The sequence below is a fragment of the Martes martes genome (genome assembly GCF_963455335.1).
Source record: "Martes martes genome assembly, chromosome: 11".
Taxonomy (NCBI): Eukaryota; Metazoa; Chordata; class Mammalia; order Carnivora; family Mustelidae; genus Martes; species Martes martes.
Genome location: NC_137899.1, coordinates 36336737 through 36353846, shown reverse-complemented (window position 1 = coordinate 36353846; position 17110 = coordinate 36336737). Strand labels below are relative to the sequence as shown.

At 37.3% G+C, this 17110-nt stretch overlaps 2 protein-coding genes across 2 annotated transcripts in view; both read right to left on the bottom strand.

Moving 5' to 3' along the window:
• The window catches only part of GTPBP10 (GTP binding protein 10), a 28344-nt gene continuing 11234 nt past the window's right edge, over positions 1-17110 (bottom strand). Inside the window, exons 3-10 of the mRNA XM_080818023.1 lie at positions 16921-17012; positions 15989-16133; positions 11669-11742; positions 10179-10231; positions 7748-7855; positions 7110-7187; positions 2270-2393; positions 1-470 (exon numbers count right to left, since the gene is read on the bottom strand). Of these exons, the coding sequence (XP_080674149.1) occupies positions 232-470; positions 2270-2393; positions 7110-7187; positions 7748-7855; positions 10179-10231; positions 11669-11742; positions 15989-16133; positions 16921-17012 (913 nt within the window). The 3' untranslated portion in view covers positions 1-231. The remainder of the gene's footprint in view (positions 471-2269; positions 2394-7109; positions 7188-7747; positions 7856-10178; positions 10232-11668; positions 11743-15988; positions 16134-16920; positions 17013-17110) is intronic.
• On the bottom strand, positions 4480-5521 carry LOC308352675 (RNA polymerase II subunit A C-terminal domain phosphatase SSU72). Its single transcript, XM_080818994.1, has one exon. The coding sequence runs from the start codon at positions 5454-5456 to the stop codon at positions 4872-4874; it is 585 nt and encodes a 194-aa protein (XP_080675120.1). The 5' UTR covers positions 5457-5521; the 3' UTR covers positions 4480-4871.

The window sequence follows — 17110 nt, the reverse complement described above, 5'->3', positions numbered from 1 at the left end:
AAAAAATATTTTATTTATTTATTTGACAGAGAGAGAGATCACAAGTAGGCAAAGAGGCAGGCAGAGAGAGAGGGGGAAGCAGGCTCCCCGCAGAGCAGAGAGCCCAACACAGGGCTCGATCCCAGGACGCTGAGATCATGACCTGAGCTGAAGGCAGAGGCATAACCCACTGAGCCACCCAGGTGCCCCTCAGTATCATTTTAAATAGATTTAAATTACATCTATCTGGGGCTAATAACAATTTTTTGGTGGTGGCTCACTATAAGTTATTGTACTGGAAATCTGTAAATTAAGCAACTGTTTCTTATGATATGCATCATCTTCCTGATTGGCATGTTCATCCAGAGATTTTCTTATATAGTTCTTTAATTCATCAATTCCTTCTCCTGTAATTGCAGAGATGGGGATGATATGTTGGAACTCCATGGTCCTCTCTGGAATCATGTTTTTTTCAAATAGATGTAGAAAATCTGAAACAAGGAACACAAAACTAAGCTGATTTTCATCATCTTTGAAAGTAAATTAAAACTGTATTAGAGGTTTATGAATCAAGGTACTAAAAACTAGTATTATTAATTCTTTTTTTCCTTCCCTCATTAATAACCTCTCAGAAACTTTTGTTTTTACAAATGACAATGGCAAGATTATAAGCACATGATAGGTGCTTAGCAAATATTTTTTGGATGAATATATTTTAACCAAATTAAGTAAAAATAAAAGATAGATCACACATGCTTTATTTACAGAAGCAAAAAATTTGCTTTTTCTGGAGGAGCTCAATGAAGTCAGGCAACACAGATTTTCTAAAAGACGTTATGTATAAAAATAACATCATTCATGATTGGGATTTTGTAACTTGCCTCAATACACAGGTGGCCTTTAGCTGCCCTAAACTACAGGCTTATTATCTCTGGTGTTAGGAGCCGTACTAAAATTGAAAGGGGTGTGGGGACATTTTAAGGGGAGATCATTTCAGATGAGTTCAATCTATCACCCCACAGGGGCTGACAGCTATTATATTACTTTTTCCTCTTTCCTGCCTTCAAGACAATGGGAAAGGAGATGGCACATTGATGGGATGGGTTAACATGGATATGCACTGGAAAGGCTGGAGTGAAAGAGACTGAACAAGTAAACATGGAACTTCATTTGTGAGATTCGAACATCCCCAAGGAAGTCCAAAGATGCTAACTCAGGAATTATCACTGAGGGCAATGTATTTTGTTTTATGACAGACCAAAATAGCACAAACTCTTGAGTTACTCTCCCTTTTGACAGTTCCTCTGTAAATTCCCTTTTCTTCAAGACCAACTAACAAATAGATCTAATGACCTCATAAAGCAAGTGACATTATAGAATAAAGAGTACTCAGTAGTTCCAGGAATACTTATATCCTGAAAGTAATTTATTAACTCAAGGACAGCTCCAATACGTAAATTATGCAGGGGAAAGATTTCTGTAAGAGAGAAAGGATCTTCTGGTGCTGTGTGCTAGTCCCAGTATACTATAACTTATTTTCCCCATTTCTATCAGAAGGATAAAAACAGGGAATTAGTACCATTTAAAAACATATTAGCCACCTTCTATTCACCTTTTTCTCCTCTACTAGACTCAGAAAAATGAAAGCATCACTACTGTAGGATAGGAAGTGTTCTGCAAAGGTCAATATTCAAAACTATGGAGAGTCCCTTTAAGTTCCTTTACACAAAGTGGTCCATTTAGGAACAAATTTCAAACAAATAAATCCTTTTGCAACAACAGCATTATTATTCTATGTCACACATATGTAGGTACTTAAGTTCTTTTTAGAAGATTAGGACTCTTCAGGGTACTTTGCTGGCATTGCAAAGATACATACCTCTTTAGAACTATTTGCTCTGGTTTTATTTATAGTGTATTAGGGGAATGAAGGTCTAGGACTTGTGAAGTATGTTAAAGTAAAAGAATTTACAGGTAAATGTTGACTTTCTTCTCTTCTGATCCAACTCCCATCAACTTTTTAAGGGCCTAGTTTAAATTTTACTTCTTCATGAAGCCTGACTTTACCTTTTGTCTCTGCTAACTTACTGTCCATATCACAGTTCTGAAACTTGATAAGTACTATGTTACAATGTTATTTAAAGTTTCATATTAATGTGTTCTTTCTTCAAACATAATTTTTTTAAGAGTAGCAATTGTCAGTTTTCTTTTGCATTGATTACACCACTTAGCACTTTCTGCACGCAATAGGTAATCATTAAATTGGCATTAAATGAACAAATGGGTTTACCTTTAGGATTCTGGAGTTGATTCATCAGTACATGGTATTTATCCTGAGCACCTGGCAAGTCCATTTTATTAACTGCCAGAAGTGCAGGTTTTGTCTGAAGTTCCTCTTTGTACAATTCCAATTCCTTCAAAAAAAAAAAAAAGAAAAACCAAGTAATTTTATTAAAATAAATATATAGATTACCTATTTGGTAATATCTTTCTTTCTAGGCCTGGGTAATCTAGAGCCCACTGACATTTCTGAAATTCAATAAACCTCAACAACCACAAAATTAAGTGACAAAGAAAATTCATAAAATACTCACTGGCTAGGTCACATGTTAATATATTTTAATTCAAATGACATCTTAGAGACATAGTGATTTGTACATAGGGCCAAATACAGATATCTAGACTTCTATTAAGCACACTGATAAAATTCAGAAGTAAATAGTAACAATCTAATGCTATATTTATATTATTCTTAGAAAAAGTAAGTGTGCTTAGGAGTAAATTTTCATGACAATAGATTAGGCAATGGTTTCTTAGCTGTGACACCCACCAATGCACAAGCAAAAGACAAAAATAGACAAAAAGAACTTCATTAAAATGTAAACCTTTGTGCTTCAAATAATATGAAGAAAATGAAGACAAGGGCACCTGCATGGCTCAGTGGGTAAGTGTCTGCCTCTGGCTAAGGTCATGATCTCGGGTTCCTGGGATGGAGCCTCCTGTCAGCCTCCCTGCTCAGCGGGGAGTCTATTTCTCCCTCTCCCTTTGCCCCTTCCCCCTGCTCATGCACTCACTCTCTCTGAAATAAATAAATAAAATCTTAAAAACAAACAAACAACGAAAGTGAAGACAAAAGAAATGGGAGAAATATTTACAAGACATGTACCTGATAAGGGGCTTGTATCCAAAATATACAGAACTCTTACAACTCAACAAAAAGAAGATAAGTAACCCAACTTAAAAAAATGCACCAAGAATGTGAACAGACATTTCTTCAAAGACATAAAAATGGCTGATAAACACATGAAAGGATGCTCAACATCATTAGTCAATAGAGAAACACAGGTCAAAACCATAATAAAATACCACCTCACTTACTAGGATAACTAAAAATAAAAAACACAGACAAAGGAAAAAGTTTTGGCATTCTTGTAGAAAAACTAGAACCCTCACATACCTTGCTAGTGCGATTATAAAGTAGTACAATGGTGCAGCCACTCTAAAATTCTGGCAGGTCCTCAAAGTGTTAAACATTGACTGACCATATTATCTAGCAATTCTACTCCTAGGTATATATGCCCAAGGGAAATGAAAACATGTCCATATAAAAATCCATATTCAAATGCTCACAGGAAAAAAGTGACAAGGATATAAGATATAAAAAGTCCTGGACATAAGCAACATCATGCTGTGTTAGAAATCATGTGGCTAAGAATAAAAAGTGAGGCAGGAAGGGCAGAGATGAACTGCTAGATAGGAGCCAACCCTTGCCAGATTCAAAAACCATGTTCAGGGTAAGACTTCAACCTAACAACAGGGGGGAATCACTGAAGTGTTTTTTTTTTTTTAATATTTTATTTATTTATTTGAGAGAGGGAAAGAGAGTGCATAATTAGAAAGAGTGGCAGGCAAAGGGAGAGGGAGAAACCAGTTCCCCAGTGAGCAGAGAGCCTGATGTGGGGCTTGATCCCAGGACTCCGAGATCATGACCTGAGCCTAACGCAGAGGCTTAACTGACTGAGCCACCCAGGCACCCCCACTGAAGTATTTTAAGCAAAGAACAAGCATTATCTTGGTTCTTTCACAAATATCACTCTAGCTGCCATATTAAAAAAATGAACTAGAGAATGGTATTATTTTCCTTTTTTTTAAGATTTTATTTATTTACTTGACAGACAGAGATCATAAGTAGGCAGAGAGGCAGGCAGAGAGGCAGGCAGAGAGAGAGAGACGGGGAAGCAGGCTCCCCACTGAGCAGAGAGCCAGACTCAGGGCTCAATCCCAGGACCCTGGGACCACAACCTGAGCCGAAGACAGAGGCTTTAACCCACTGAGCCACCCAGGCGCCCCTAGAGAATGGTATTATAATAGCATTGTGTGGTGACAGATGGTAGGTACACTTGTGGTGAACATAGCATGATGTATATAGAGTTACTGTATCACTATGTTGTACACACCTGAAAATACTGTAACTTTGTGTTTTTTTTTTTTTTTTTTCTTTCCCAGCAAGATAGAGCCCATTGCTTTATTCAGGTTATTTGTACATTCCAGCAAGTTTGGGGGGTGGGAGGGAAGGGACCACAACGAGAGCCACAAATGCGTGGGGGAAATGGACTATAAACCGTTGTTTACTGTTTTGGGTAAAGAAAAAAAACCTTTATAATCAACATCCCACCCGTCAGTACACGTGGGAGAGAAAAAACGTGATTGTTCCGAATCGCGCATTTGTGTCTCTGCGTTTCCTATGCGCGGTCTGTTGGTACCACTGCCGGCGGCCGGCAGAGCACCTGAAAGTAAAAACGAGTTTCAGGAAGGAACAAGTATTAACAAAAGGAAGCTCGAAAAGACGGCTTCGGGCGGGTGGGCGGCGCGCCGGGCGCCAGGCCAGCAGGTCAGTAGAAGCAGACGGTGTGCAGGAAGGCTCTGCCGCTCTTCTCCTCGAACTCCTGAAGCAGCTCGTCGATCTCGTTCTCCATGTCCTCCGTGTGCTGAATACACTGGCACAGCTCACAGATGAGGAACGCCCCCAGGGTGGCCTCTTCGTGGTTGTCCTGGATGTCCACGTTGATGACGTGCACCGGCTGGCACGTCTCCTGCTCTCTGGAATTCAGATCTTCCACCACCTGGTCGTACACTCTCTCTTCACACGTGAGGATCAGATCGAACAGGTCTCTGCAGTTCTGGAACCTTTCTGGCCGCGGCTTGATCCTCTTATTTCTGTCCAACATATGTAAGATGCCGTTCTGCGTGTAGAGTTCTTTGTCCTTCCTAAGGAGATCATTGTACATCTGATCATATGTAGTTTTGAAATCATAAACATTTGGCTTGTCGGGTGCTGGTCCCGGGAGCTTCACGTGCGTTCCTGTTCCAAAGGACCGGACACTGAATCCCCGTTTGCTGAGGATGTTGTGCGCCTCCATGCTCCGGTTCTGGTTGCTCGAGCACACCACCGCCACCCGCAGCGGCGACGACGGCATAGCGGCGGCCGCAACGACCGCGACGCAACCGCTCCGGGACGCCCACCCAGCCGCGGCGCTTCCGCGCGAGCCTTTTTTTTTTTTTTTTTTTTTTTTTACTGTTTAGAAACCATTTTTAATGGTTGGGGTACCCCCCCCACCAAATCAGAGAAAGGTTATATTTTTCTTTAAGACTTCTCATGATGGTAAGCATTTCATTTTTCCGACACAACACATGTTATAATGTAAACTCTGGACCAGCCAGTGGAAAGATCACTTTTTCCCCATATAAAATAAGTCTTACCTTTATACTCCTAGCCACCCCCCCCCATTTCTTCTTTCCAAACTGACCTGCAGTTTTCGTAAAATATCAGGCTAGTTTACCTATTACACATAAAACACTGGGATTTAAACCAGTGTTTTAAACCACCCAGGCGCCCCTAGAGAATGGTATTATAATAGCATTGTGTGGTGACAGATGGTAGGTACACTTGTGGTGAACATAGCATGATGTATATAGAGTTACTGTATCACTATGTTGTACACACCTGAAAATACTGTAACTTTGTGTGTCAACTACATTTCAATTTAAAAAAATGGACTGAAGAGAAGTGAGACTGGAAGCAATGTGATGACATAGGAATACTTAAAACATTCTAGTGAGGAGGGCTGATGATTATAACAGTGTGGATGAAGACACGTAGATGAATTTCAGAGATTTAGGATATGGAACTGATAGGGCTTAATGCAGGTGGTGAGAAAGAAAGAAGCGAGACTAACACCCAGGATTCTGGTTTACAAAACCAGTAAAGTTCAGTTGTATGCATATTAAGTTTGAGAACGTAATGGGACAGCTAGTGAAAGATATCCATTAGGTAGCTGGTCTAAAGCAAGACCAGAAAGACGTAGGTATCAGAAAGATCTGGCAGTCATCAGTGTATTAACTATAACTGAATGCTATCTAAGGAATGAACAGAAAAAAGCAAAAAATAGACTGAGGGGTGCCTGGGTGGCTCAGTTGGTTAAACATCTGCCTTCGGCTCAGGTCATGATCCTAGAGTCCCAGGATCAAGCCCCACATTAGGCTCCTTACTCATTGGAGAGCCTGCTTCTCCCTCTGCCCCTCACCCCACTCGTATTCTCTCTCAAATAAATAAAATCTTCTATAAAAAAAAAAATAGACCAAGGGGCGCCTGGGTGGCTCAGTGGGTTAAGCCTCTGCCTTTGACTCAGGTCATGATCTCAGGGTCCTGGGATCAAGCCCCGCATCAGGTTCCCTGCTCAGCGGGGAGCTTGCTTCCCCTCCCCTCTCTCTCTGCCTACTGCTCTGCCTACTTGTGGTCTCTCTCTCTGTCAAATAAATAAAAAGAATCTTAAAAAAAAAAAAATAGACTGAGAAATAGTCTAAAAAGTAGGAATAAAAGTTCAAGCAAGAATAAAGGCTGAGAAGTATGTAATAGGAATTTAAAATAAAGGAGGATTTCATTGGTTGTAATAGGTTGAAGCGTGGGTTAACACAGAACTGGAGAAAGCAAGTTGAGATGACTCTTTGACATCAACAATTCAAAAAGTAGAGGTAGAATATGTATTTATTCTAATTATCCATTATTTAATACAGTTCTATATGCCTACATGTCAGACCAAATGCAGAACACGGTAAAACAGAAAACCTACTTTTGTAAGCAGTATTATGGTTTCAAAGGCAGTTCTGTATTGAGTTTGGGAAGAAAGCTGAAATCCAGAAATATCGACCTAAAAAAAAGATGGAAAGAGACAGTTTTTAACATAACAGCTACAAATTTCTATGTTTTGAAATGTTTTACTTTCTCAAGCTAAAAACAATTTCTCAATCTATACATTATTGTTAATTCAGTAATTCAAAATGAGTAAGAGAAACTGTGGTGTCAAGACAGCCATAATTATTCTGATAAAATTATAATATTAATGAATTAAGAAACTAGTACAGATAAAACAATTTATATGAGATACAGACAAACTAATACATAGCTGCAACACCATCAATGAAACAGGAAAGAGATACTATATAATAACATAACAGTATGTTGACAATCTTAAAGAATTAAACCTTGATAAGTATGGCCAAACTTACATCTGATATAGTAATGCCATCTCCACTCTGTATTATAAATGAAGATTACTTACTATATTTGACTCCCATTTAAACACTTAGTGGAATAACATGTGATAGTACCTTATCTTTTAATCTTATTACTATAAGGAATTTCTAGGAAAACTAAACACATTGATTTTCACACTCATTTGAACATTACATGGGTACACATATGACTTACAACAAACAGTAGTTGTTTGGTTCTTTCTATATGCTTGAGGAATTTATGGCCCATTCCTTTGTTCATATGTGCTCCTTCTATTAAACCAGGAAGGTCAGCTACTGATATCTAATACAAAATAAAATGGTTTAATAAAAAAAAGAAAATAAATACATCCCCAAATTTTCATATTTCAAATAGTTACTAATTTGTGATTATCACTGCATATTTATAAAACCAAGATATTAAAAATCAAAACCATTTGTTATCAGAAATTAGAGTCCCATTTTTACTTACTAATCTAAAAATCTAGAATTCTAAGAATTCTAGGGATTAGATTAACATTTATTAATCATATAAATTCTCTTTAGAATTCCATCAATTATATTGTTCAACATGAACCTGTCACAGAATTTCAACTTTCTGAGTTCTTAAAAGTATAGAGGGATAGTAATTCAGCAGACATAGACTTATAGCTCTGTAGTTTCGAGTTTTAAATTCCATATGTAATTGATTATGTGGCACCACTGTTCCTTTTCTGTTTATGTTCTACCAGGAGGACTACTGACCATTTTTGAAAAGTAAAGGAGAAAAGGTTCTTTTTTTTTTTTAATTTTATTTTTTTAATATGTATATTTTTAAAGATTTTTATTATTTATTCAACAGAGAGATAGAGATCACAAGTAGGCAGAGCGGCAGGCAGAGGGAGAGGTGGAAGCAGGCTCCATGCTCAGCAGAGCCCGATGTGGGGCTCCATTCCAGGACCCTGGGATCATGACCTGAGCTGAAGGCAGCTGCTTAACCGACTGAGCCACCCAGGCGCCCCAGGAGAAAAGGTTCTTATAACTCCTTTGTGAAATGGTAAGTTATTAACTATTAGTCTATATTTGTGGTTTTCAAACCTCACTGCACATTATAAACACCCAGGGATCTTTTATAAAGTAGAGATACCCAGGCCCTACCCCAAGGAATTTGGTTTCAAATCTCCGGCGCCTAGGCTTCATTTATCATTGTTGTTCTGAAGCCATCCAGTTAATTCTAACTGGATGTACAGTAAGGGCTGAGAAGCACTGCTCTTCATACACTGCCCCTGTGGATAGGATTTCACAATTTTAAAGGAAACTGTGGCTATGTGACAAAGCAGTCACATAGACAAAATACAACAAAGGTTTCATGTCCTGAAAATATTTTTTTCATGTCCTGAAATTTTGTTTGCAGGTTCTCCATCTGAGAATTTTGCAACTGAGAATTAAGTTTCCCTTAAAATTTACAATGTTCTCTTTTCCTCTAAATATTGTTCTCCATATTCAAATTATTTATAATTTTACTTATTCTATATAATGAAGTTTTAAAAAATTTTTTACTGTTAAATAACTTACATAAATGAATATAAATCTTTTATGTGTCATTGATGTATCATCACCTTAAGTCCATACTTTACATTAGGGTTCACTCTTGGTGTTGTGCATGCTACTGGCTTTGACAAATGTATATCATCATGTACCCACCATTACGGTATCATACAGAATGGTTTCACTGCCCTAAAAATCCTCTGTGCTCTTCTGGTCATCCTTTCTTTCCCCTTAATCCTTCGAAACCACTGATCTTTCTGTCATGTCCATAGTTTTGCCTTTTTCTAGACTGTGACATAGTTAGAACCATACTGTATGTAGCCTTTTCAGATTGGCTTCTTTCCCTTAGGAATAATATGCATTTAAGTTCTTCCATGTCTTTTCATGCCTTCACAGCTCAATTCTTTTTAGTGTTAGATCATATTCCCTTATTACCACAGTTTATTTATCTATTCACCTACTGAAGGACATCTTGGTAGCTTCCAAGTTTTGGCACTTCTGAACAGGGCTGTTACAAACATCCATGTGCAGGTTTTTGTGTGTATGTTGCATTTGCGTAAATACCAAGGAGCATAAATGCTTGTCATACATTATATATTTTAAAAATTTTGTCACTTTCCTTTGTTATTTGTTTTTACTCTAATTATTCAAAAGATCTATAGTTATTCCTTATTAAGGAAAAATAAGTTTTAATAGCTAGACCAGAATCCCATGCAATTAAAAAAAATTTGTTTTAGAAAGAGAAAGTTGGAATAAAATAAATTCCATGAACTTTAGAAAATGTTTTTAGGAAACAAAAATCCATAATCAAATATAGCAGTAAAATACAGACTTCCAATGAGAACAAACAGAGATCAAAGAGATAAAGAAGATTCTATGCTGTAATGATAAACTGGACCTAAACTTTGGAAGGACAAAAAGTTATATTTTCATACGATATTCTACTATGATCATGCTCAGCAGAATTGATTCGATCATGGTCTCATTTACCAAAAACAAAATTCTGCTACTTTTCCCCCCTAACACCACAGAAACAATCAAATATTACACAATCCAAACATCAAAAGCACTTCTAACCAAATGTCTTTAAAAATACTCACCTGTTTGAAATCATCATACATAATCTTTCCAAGTTGAGGCTTTAATGTTGTAACTAAAAGAAAAAATAAATTTAGGCTAGAATAAGGCTGGTACTCTCAAAACTGTCTTACCATTATGTATAAAATAAATAATACTTTTTTTTTGGTAAGCAATTTAATTCAGATTACATTTTCATTTGTTGGAGTGGGAAATACAATTATAATCTGCATAGGCATAGAGCTAATCTAATCAGTGGGCTTCAAAGTTCTTTGGCTGTACTTTAAGGAGCGTGATAAAGGTGCTGCTGGGTAGAACAGAATTTAGGTTTCTATCACTGGGTCTGTGGGTGAAATTTGTTTAGTCCTTTCTCATTCACTTACCCTCAAGCCTTATCAATTCTGCACTAGCCTCTTTCCTATGACTCTGAACTTTTCTTCCTCTTTCCTTCTCAAGAGTCCCTGTACTTTAACAATAAATATTGGTCACGTAATTTATAGCAATTAGACCCAAATTAACTCTACTTCATCAGAGTTTAATTTTAGAATGGCTTAATTGTATTTTCCAGGTCAATGGATGTTTCTATGTCTTTTTGTTTAATGATGACAGAGATTCTATCACATTTATTCATTACATGGTCTAAGCATTCACTATATTTCATCTAGCTACTGCAATAACCTAACCATTCTTCTCAGACCCATTTAGGTCCCACACCAATCCATTTTCTACATCATATGTGGAGAGGTCTTTTTGAAAAGCAATCTGATCATTTTATTCTTTGATTAAAAGGCTTCAGATATAAAGAGCAAAGCCTACCTGGTCTATATGATATAGTTTCTACTTACATCTCCCGCCTCATCAATTCCCTCTTTTCCTTATTACATGTTCTCTAGACACACAAATCTCCCTGCCACCAGAGAGCTTTTGTGTACAATGCTACTTCCTCTGATGGAAGCACCTTTCACATCCACTGTCTGTCACTGATTAATGCAAGTATTCTTCATACCTCAGCCCTAGCATCACACCTTCCCAAAGTTTAAAGCAGCTACCTACACTCTTTCACAGAATCATAATATATGCTCTTATAGTCAGGTATGATATATATGCCCTCCCCTACCAGTCTATAAGCTCAGTAAGAGTCAGAACAGTATCTGTTTCTGCTTACCCATCTTTGTTTCTACAGAACCCACTGGAGTTCACAGAAATAAATACTTGCTAAATGAATAGAAAGAACAGTGCTTGATAAAGGGTAGGTGCTCAGAAAATCACAACTAAATCAAATAAGTGATTATGCAAAGGAGAAATAAATGCAAAGAAGCAAGTATCTAACAAGTACTAGGAGCTTTGTGGAGGGCTAAAGAGATTTCAAGGATTAATGGGGAATGCACGTATGCTGGCGGCCAAGTTTTCAAACTAAGGCTACCTCAGAGTTGTCACTTTATTCATATTCAAAGAAAATGAGTCTTTAAAAATTTACCTCCACACATTAAAATACACAACAAATGATACTTACATGCATAATCTGCAATTACAGGTTTTGCATGAGAAACCTGACTTAGCAAAGAGGATTTTCCAGCATTTGGGAATCTGAAATGAAAAAATAATGTAATGAATTAAAACAAATATTAGTATTGTTAACAATACTCGATTATCTCTGAATTTCTAACATTTCAGGAAGTACATTTCTTGAATATCTCTGGGAATAAAAACAGACTATAAATTAAAAATAATCCCGAAAGGGGCCGCCTGGGTGGCTCAGTCATTAAGTGTCTGCCTTTGGCTCGGGTCATGATCCCAGAGTCCTGAGATCTAGCCCTGCATTGGGCTCCCTGCTTGGTGGGAGGCCTGCTTCTCCCTCTCCTACTCCCCCTGCTTGTGTTCCCTCTCTCGCTGTGTCTTTCTCTGTCAAATAAATAAATATTTTTAAAAAATAATAATCCTGAAAAACTTGAATGAAATATACATATGAAAAAAATAAAGATAAATTTATGCTGGACACTAGAGATGTTTTAGTATTTAGTATTGGGAGTATAATTCAATTATCTTAAAAAAGCCTGCAAATCATAGAAAAACAAAAGGAAACTAATAAAAATACCAACAATCCACTAATTCTAGCCAAACAATGACAAAATATTGCTTATATAGCTTTATAAATTTTCTTTAATATGTTTTATACTATATTTCCAAATATACACAAAAGTAGAGAGAAGTAATGAATCTCGTTTAGCAATCACCTACCTTCAACAAATTACACATTCCCAATACTTCTTTTAAAGTTGGTTTGTACAGGGACTCACCTAAGGTCCATGTATTACAACTAGTTAATGTATCCCTTAAAATTTCTTTTGGTAAAGATCTCCCCCATTTTATTTTCTCTTTGTAATTTAATTCAATTTTTTTTTTAAGTTTATTTGAGGAAGAAAGAGAGAGCCGGTGTGCGCTACAAGTGCAAGCAGGGGGAGGGGTTTGGGGAGAGAGAGAATCCTCAAGCAGACTCCCCACTGAGTGTGGAGCCCCACAGGGGGCTTGATCCCAGGACCCAGACACCATGACCTTAGTGGAAATCAAGTTGGGCACTTAACTGACTGAGCCACCCAGGTGCTGCTGCAATTTTATTTTTAAGGAAACTGGGTCATTTGTCCTATAGCATTTCTTTCCCATAGTCCAGATATTTTTTTTTGCTGACACCCCCATGATGTCCTTTAGCATGCTCCTTTGCCCCAGTTTTTCTATAAACTGTTAGTTTGAGATAAAGCTTTGATCAGGTTCAGTTTTGATTTTTTTTTTTCTGAAAGATTACTTCACAGTTGGTTGGCCTGCTTTTTAAACTGAGTAATATAAGGTGAACACTTTTCAAGGGCACACTGTAATTTACTTAATTTCCTATGGTTAGGCATTTAGGTTATCTCCAATTTTTTACTATTAAAATTAACATTGCAAAAAAAATGTATGTAGCTAGAAGGACATATACCAACATTAACAGTCACTCCTAGGTGGTAGAATTAATAGATGCTTTTTCTTTAAGAAAACTTTCTTTTAGCATTTATTATTTGTCTAACTTTTAAAAACTTTAAACACCACAGTTATTACCCCTGAACTTTTAAAGATTTTACTTGAGAGAGAGAGAGTGAGAGTGTACCTGAGCCCAAGCAAGGTGGGAGGGGCAAGGGAGAGGGAAAAGCAAACTCCCTACTGAGCAGGGAGCCTGATCCAGGGCTCAGTGACAGGACCCTGAGATCATAACCTAAGCCAAAGCCACAGGTTTAACTGATTGAGCCACCCACATGCCCCTTTCCTTTTTTTTTTTTTTTTTTTTTAAGATTTTATTTATTTGTTTGACAGACAAAGACCACAAGTAGGCAGAGAGGCAGGCAGAGAGAGAGAAGAGGAAGCAGGCTCCCTGCCGAGCAGAGAGTCCAATGTGGGGCTTGATCCCAGGACCCCGGGATCATGACCTGAGCCGAAGGCAGAGGCTTTAACCCACTGAGCCACCCAGGTGCCCCAATGACTCATTTTTCTATGGAAATACGTATTATTATTATTTTTTAAAATACAGTATTATCTTACACCTCATTATACCCAGGCCCTTTCAACTTTCTGAAATGCAAATTGCAGTAATTTTTATTCATGATTATCCCTAACTAGACTTGCTTATTTCTTGCCATTATCCTATTTTCATAATAGTATTAAATGCAGAAAAGTGCCAGTGACTATTTCCAAGGAAATTGAAATCATGTGAAGAAAAAGGATGCTAATGGTTGAAGAAATGATAACTGAAATTTTACCTGTAAAGTACTTAATAAAAATTTTAGAGGCTGAAATCCAACTATGCAAAGATCAGATCTGACAACAGCAGTACAAATACGTTAGTGATAAGCACCTTAGTTCTAAGGTTCAGTTCATGCCTGAAACCAGAAAACAGGTTATCTGTTTATGCTGGTACACACAGTAGTAACTTTTTAAGAACAGTTGCCTAATTTAAAAGCATTAAAATATATACATTAAGCACTGTACTTAAGAAACTTGATGCTTTAAAAAAAAGAAACTGGATGCATCAATTATTGACTGTATTATCAAATCCACTTCTTTTTTTTTTTTCTGTTGCACATTCTATATTAAGAGAAGAGAGAGAAGAATAAGGAATACATTACTTTTCAAGGCGGCTGTAACAAAGTATCACAAATTGGGTGGCTTGAAACAAAGAAATTCATTCTCTCATGGTTCTGGAAAATAGCACTTTGAAATAAAGATGGAGGCAGATTGATTCCTTCTGAAGGCTCTGAGGAATCAAATCCACTTCTAAAAAGCTTAGTATTTCACTATATGTACTCTCCAATAAGTTGGCAATGTAATGATGAGGATGTCAGCAGCTATCATTCATTACCCATTCATAAATCTAACACATGTGTTGTGCTGTAAATGTGTTATCTTATTCACATTTTAGCAATGTCTCTAGCCACTATTAAAAATGAGAAAACAAAAGCTTAGAGACATTCTAAAACTTACCCAAGACCTTCCAGGTGATCTCCAGTGGATATGAGATTCTAAACCAGTCTCTCACCTGAGTCCCCCATCCTCACCCCACCTTTACCCCTTAGCCTTGTGAGGCTCTTAGTCTGCAGAGGTCTCCACAGAACTTGAAACACATTTTTGTAATGAATGAGACTGCGAAAGGCTAGATTCTCAGTCTTGTTCACAAAACCTTACTAAGCCTAGAACATTGTGAAAAATGAACGTTATTAAAGAAACTATGACTGATAACTATGTTTTATGGAAAAGACTAAATGCAAATGGCAAGCCTGAACACCAGGATCACATCTTTCCCTGTTATAATGTCAGCAAGAATGGGGCCTTCATGAATTCTAAGACACTGCTGTTAAGACCTAGTAGCTAGACAGGCATGGCAAGAAGTGAGGGATTCAGACTGATTACTCTGGTAAAGAAGCAGTGAGATGGCTGGAGTGGTAGATAAAGAGAGTTAAAAAGAAGCTATGAAAAGCATGGAATGGAACTGGAAGTCTAAAGTAGAGCCAGCAATAGGCAGTGTTCTCTATCTCTTAAGTCTTTCATGTGACTTCTGCTAATGCTGAAGCGGGGCCAGGCAGACAGGGAGAAAAGAAATTCAAAGTTGAAGTCTTCCCTTCCTTTACCTACTTTCTAGCTTGCTATCTATCCCCCTCAGTCAGGTGCCAGGACTGCAAACTCTACAGCCAAACAGCACTGTTTGATGAAACAAAGGAAGCCTGTGAAAGAAGAGGACAACATTGTGGGGTCTGTAGTACTGAGAATGGACAGATCGTAAGTAGAGTATGAAGGACAGGGAAACAGTCATAGTGAGATCCAACTTGGTGCTCAGTAATATCTAAGTCTGATGGCTGAGACTGTCTGTATGGGCCGTTAGCCACCTGATCAACAGAGCAATACCTCTATAAAGACTTGTAGGCGTATCTCAAGTATTTTTTTCTCTTTTTCCTTCTTCCTATACACTTCATAAAATGTGGTCTGGAATTTTAATTTTATTTCTTAATATCTGGTAATTTTCTTTCACCTTCCTATATTATTGCATTTGATTGATTTCCTTTCTTGATTCATTCTTTACCATTCCCATTAGCCTACTCAATTGCTGTGATCTTCCTTTCTTTTTATAAATAAATATTAATTGTAAAACTCCATGTTTGCAATGTCAAAATAACTATATTTAGCAGCATCCTCAAAGTATACAAACAACACACAAATTCCATAAATAACACTGGTCCCTAATTACCATTCATATTCACCTCCTACTCATGAACTATTTCTCAAATTATAAAAAAAAAATACAAATGATACTTACCCCACTAGGCCTATATCAGCTATAAGTTTTAGATCAAGGCGAATGACTCGTTTCTGGCCTTTCAGTGGTAAAAAATTAGTGAGTAATTTACCACCAAGGCCTCCTTCAGCTACCAAAATTCTGTCTTTCTCTTTATTGAGCTCTCCTTAAAAAGACAGAGAACAAAGATACTTAGAACAAAGATTACTACTTGGAGCTAATCATTAATGACATTTTGCATTCAGAAACAGATGCCAAAAAATTCTAACTTATAAATCTAAAAAGCTGTATCTTTACAATAATCTTAAATCTAACAGTTAATTTTGAACAACTTTTAAAAAAAGTTTTAAAATATTAAAAAAAAAATTTACTATTTGAGAGAGACAGAGAGACCCTAAGTGAGCACGTGTGTACCAGGAGGGTGAATGGCAGAGAGAGAGGGAGAATCTCAAGTAGATTCCCCGGTGAGTGAGGAACCTGATGCAGGGCTTGATCCTAGGACCCTGAGGATCATGACCCAAGCTGAAATCAAGAGTTGGCTATACAACCAAATGAGCCACTCAGTTGCCCCTTGAAAAACTCTTTTTCCCTTGAACAACTTTTATATAAAGTTTTCAAATCTCTTATAAATTAGCAATTGAAGCAGTTTTTAACAAAACTATTTTTTCTTAAAGATTTTATTTATTTATTTGACACAGAGAGCGAGATCACAGCAGGCAGAGAGGCAGGGAGAGTTGGGGGGAGGAAGGTTTCCCGCTGAGCAGAGAGCGATGCGGGGCTCGATGCCAGGACCCTGAGATCACGACCCGAGCTGAAGGCAGAGGCTTACCCCACTGAGCCACCCAGGTGCCCAATTTTTTAAAAAATTTAAAGAGGAGCTATTCCCCACAGTTCCCAAACAACTTTTAAAAATATGTACATTTTTACAACCTTAGAATCTATAATACACTTACCTATAATTTTACCATTTTCATCAGTTACTGAAATACCCACAGGTACAGGAATTTCACAGTCTTTCCCTTTGGACCCTTTCAGTGCATTAACTCTACAAAAAAATAAAGCTAAATTAAAATAGGGAAAACCCACTGTATTAAATGGACTATACTCAACAAATATAATGGCTTACAAAGACTAGAAACCAAC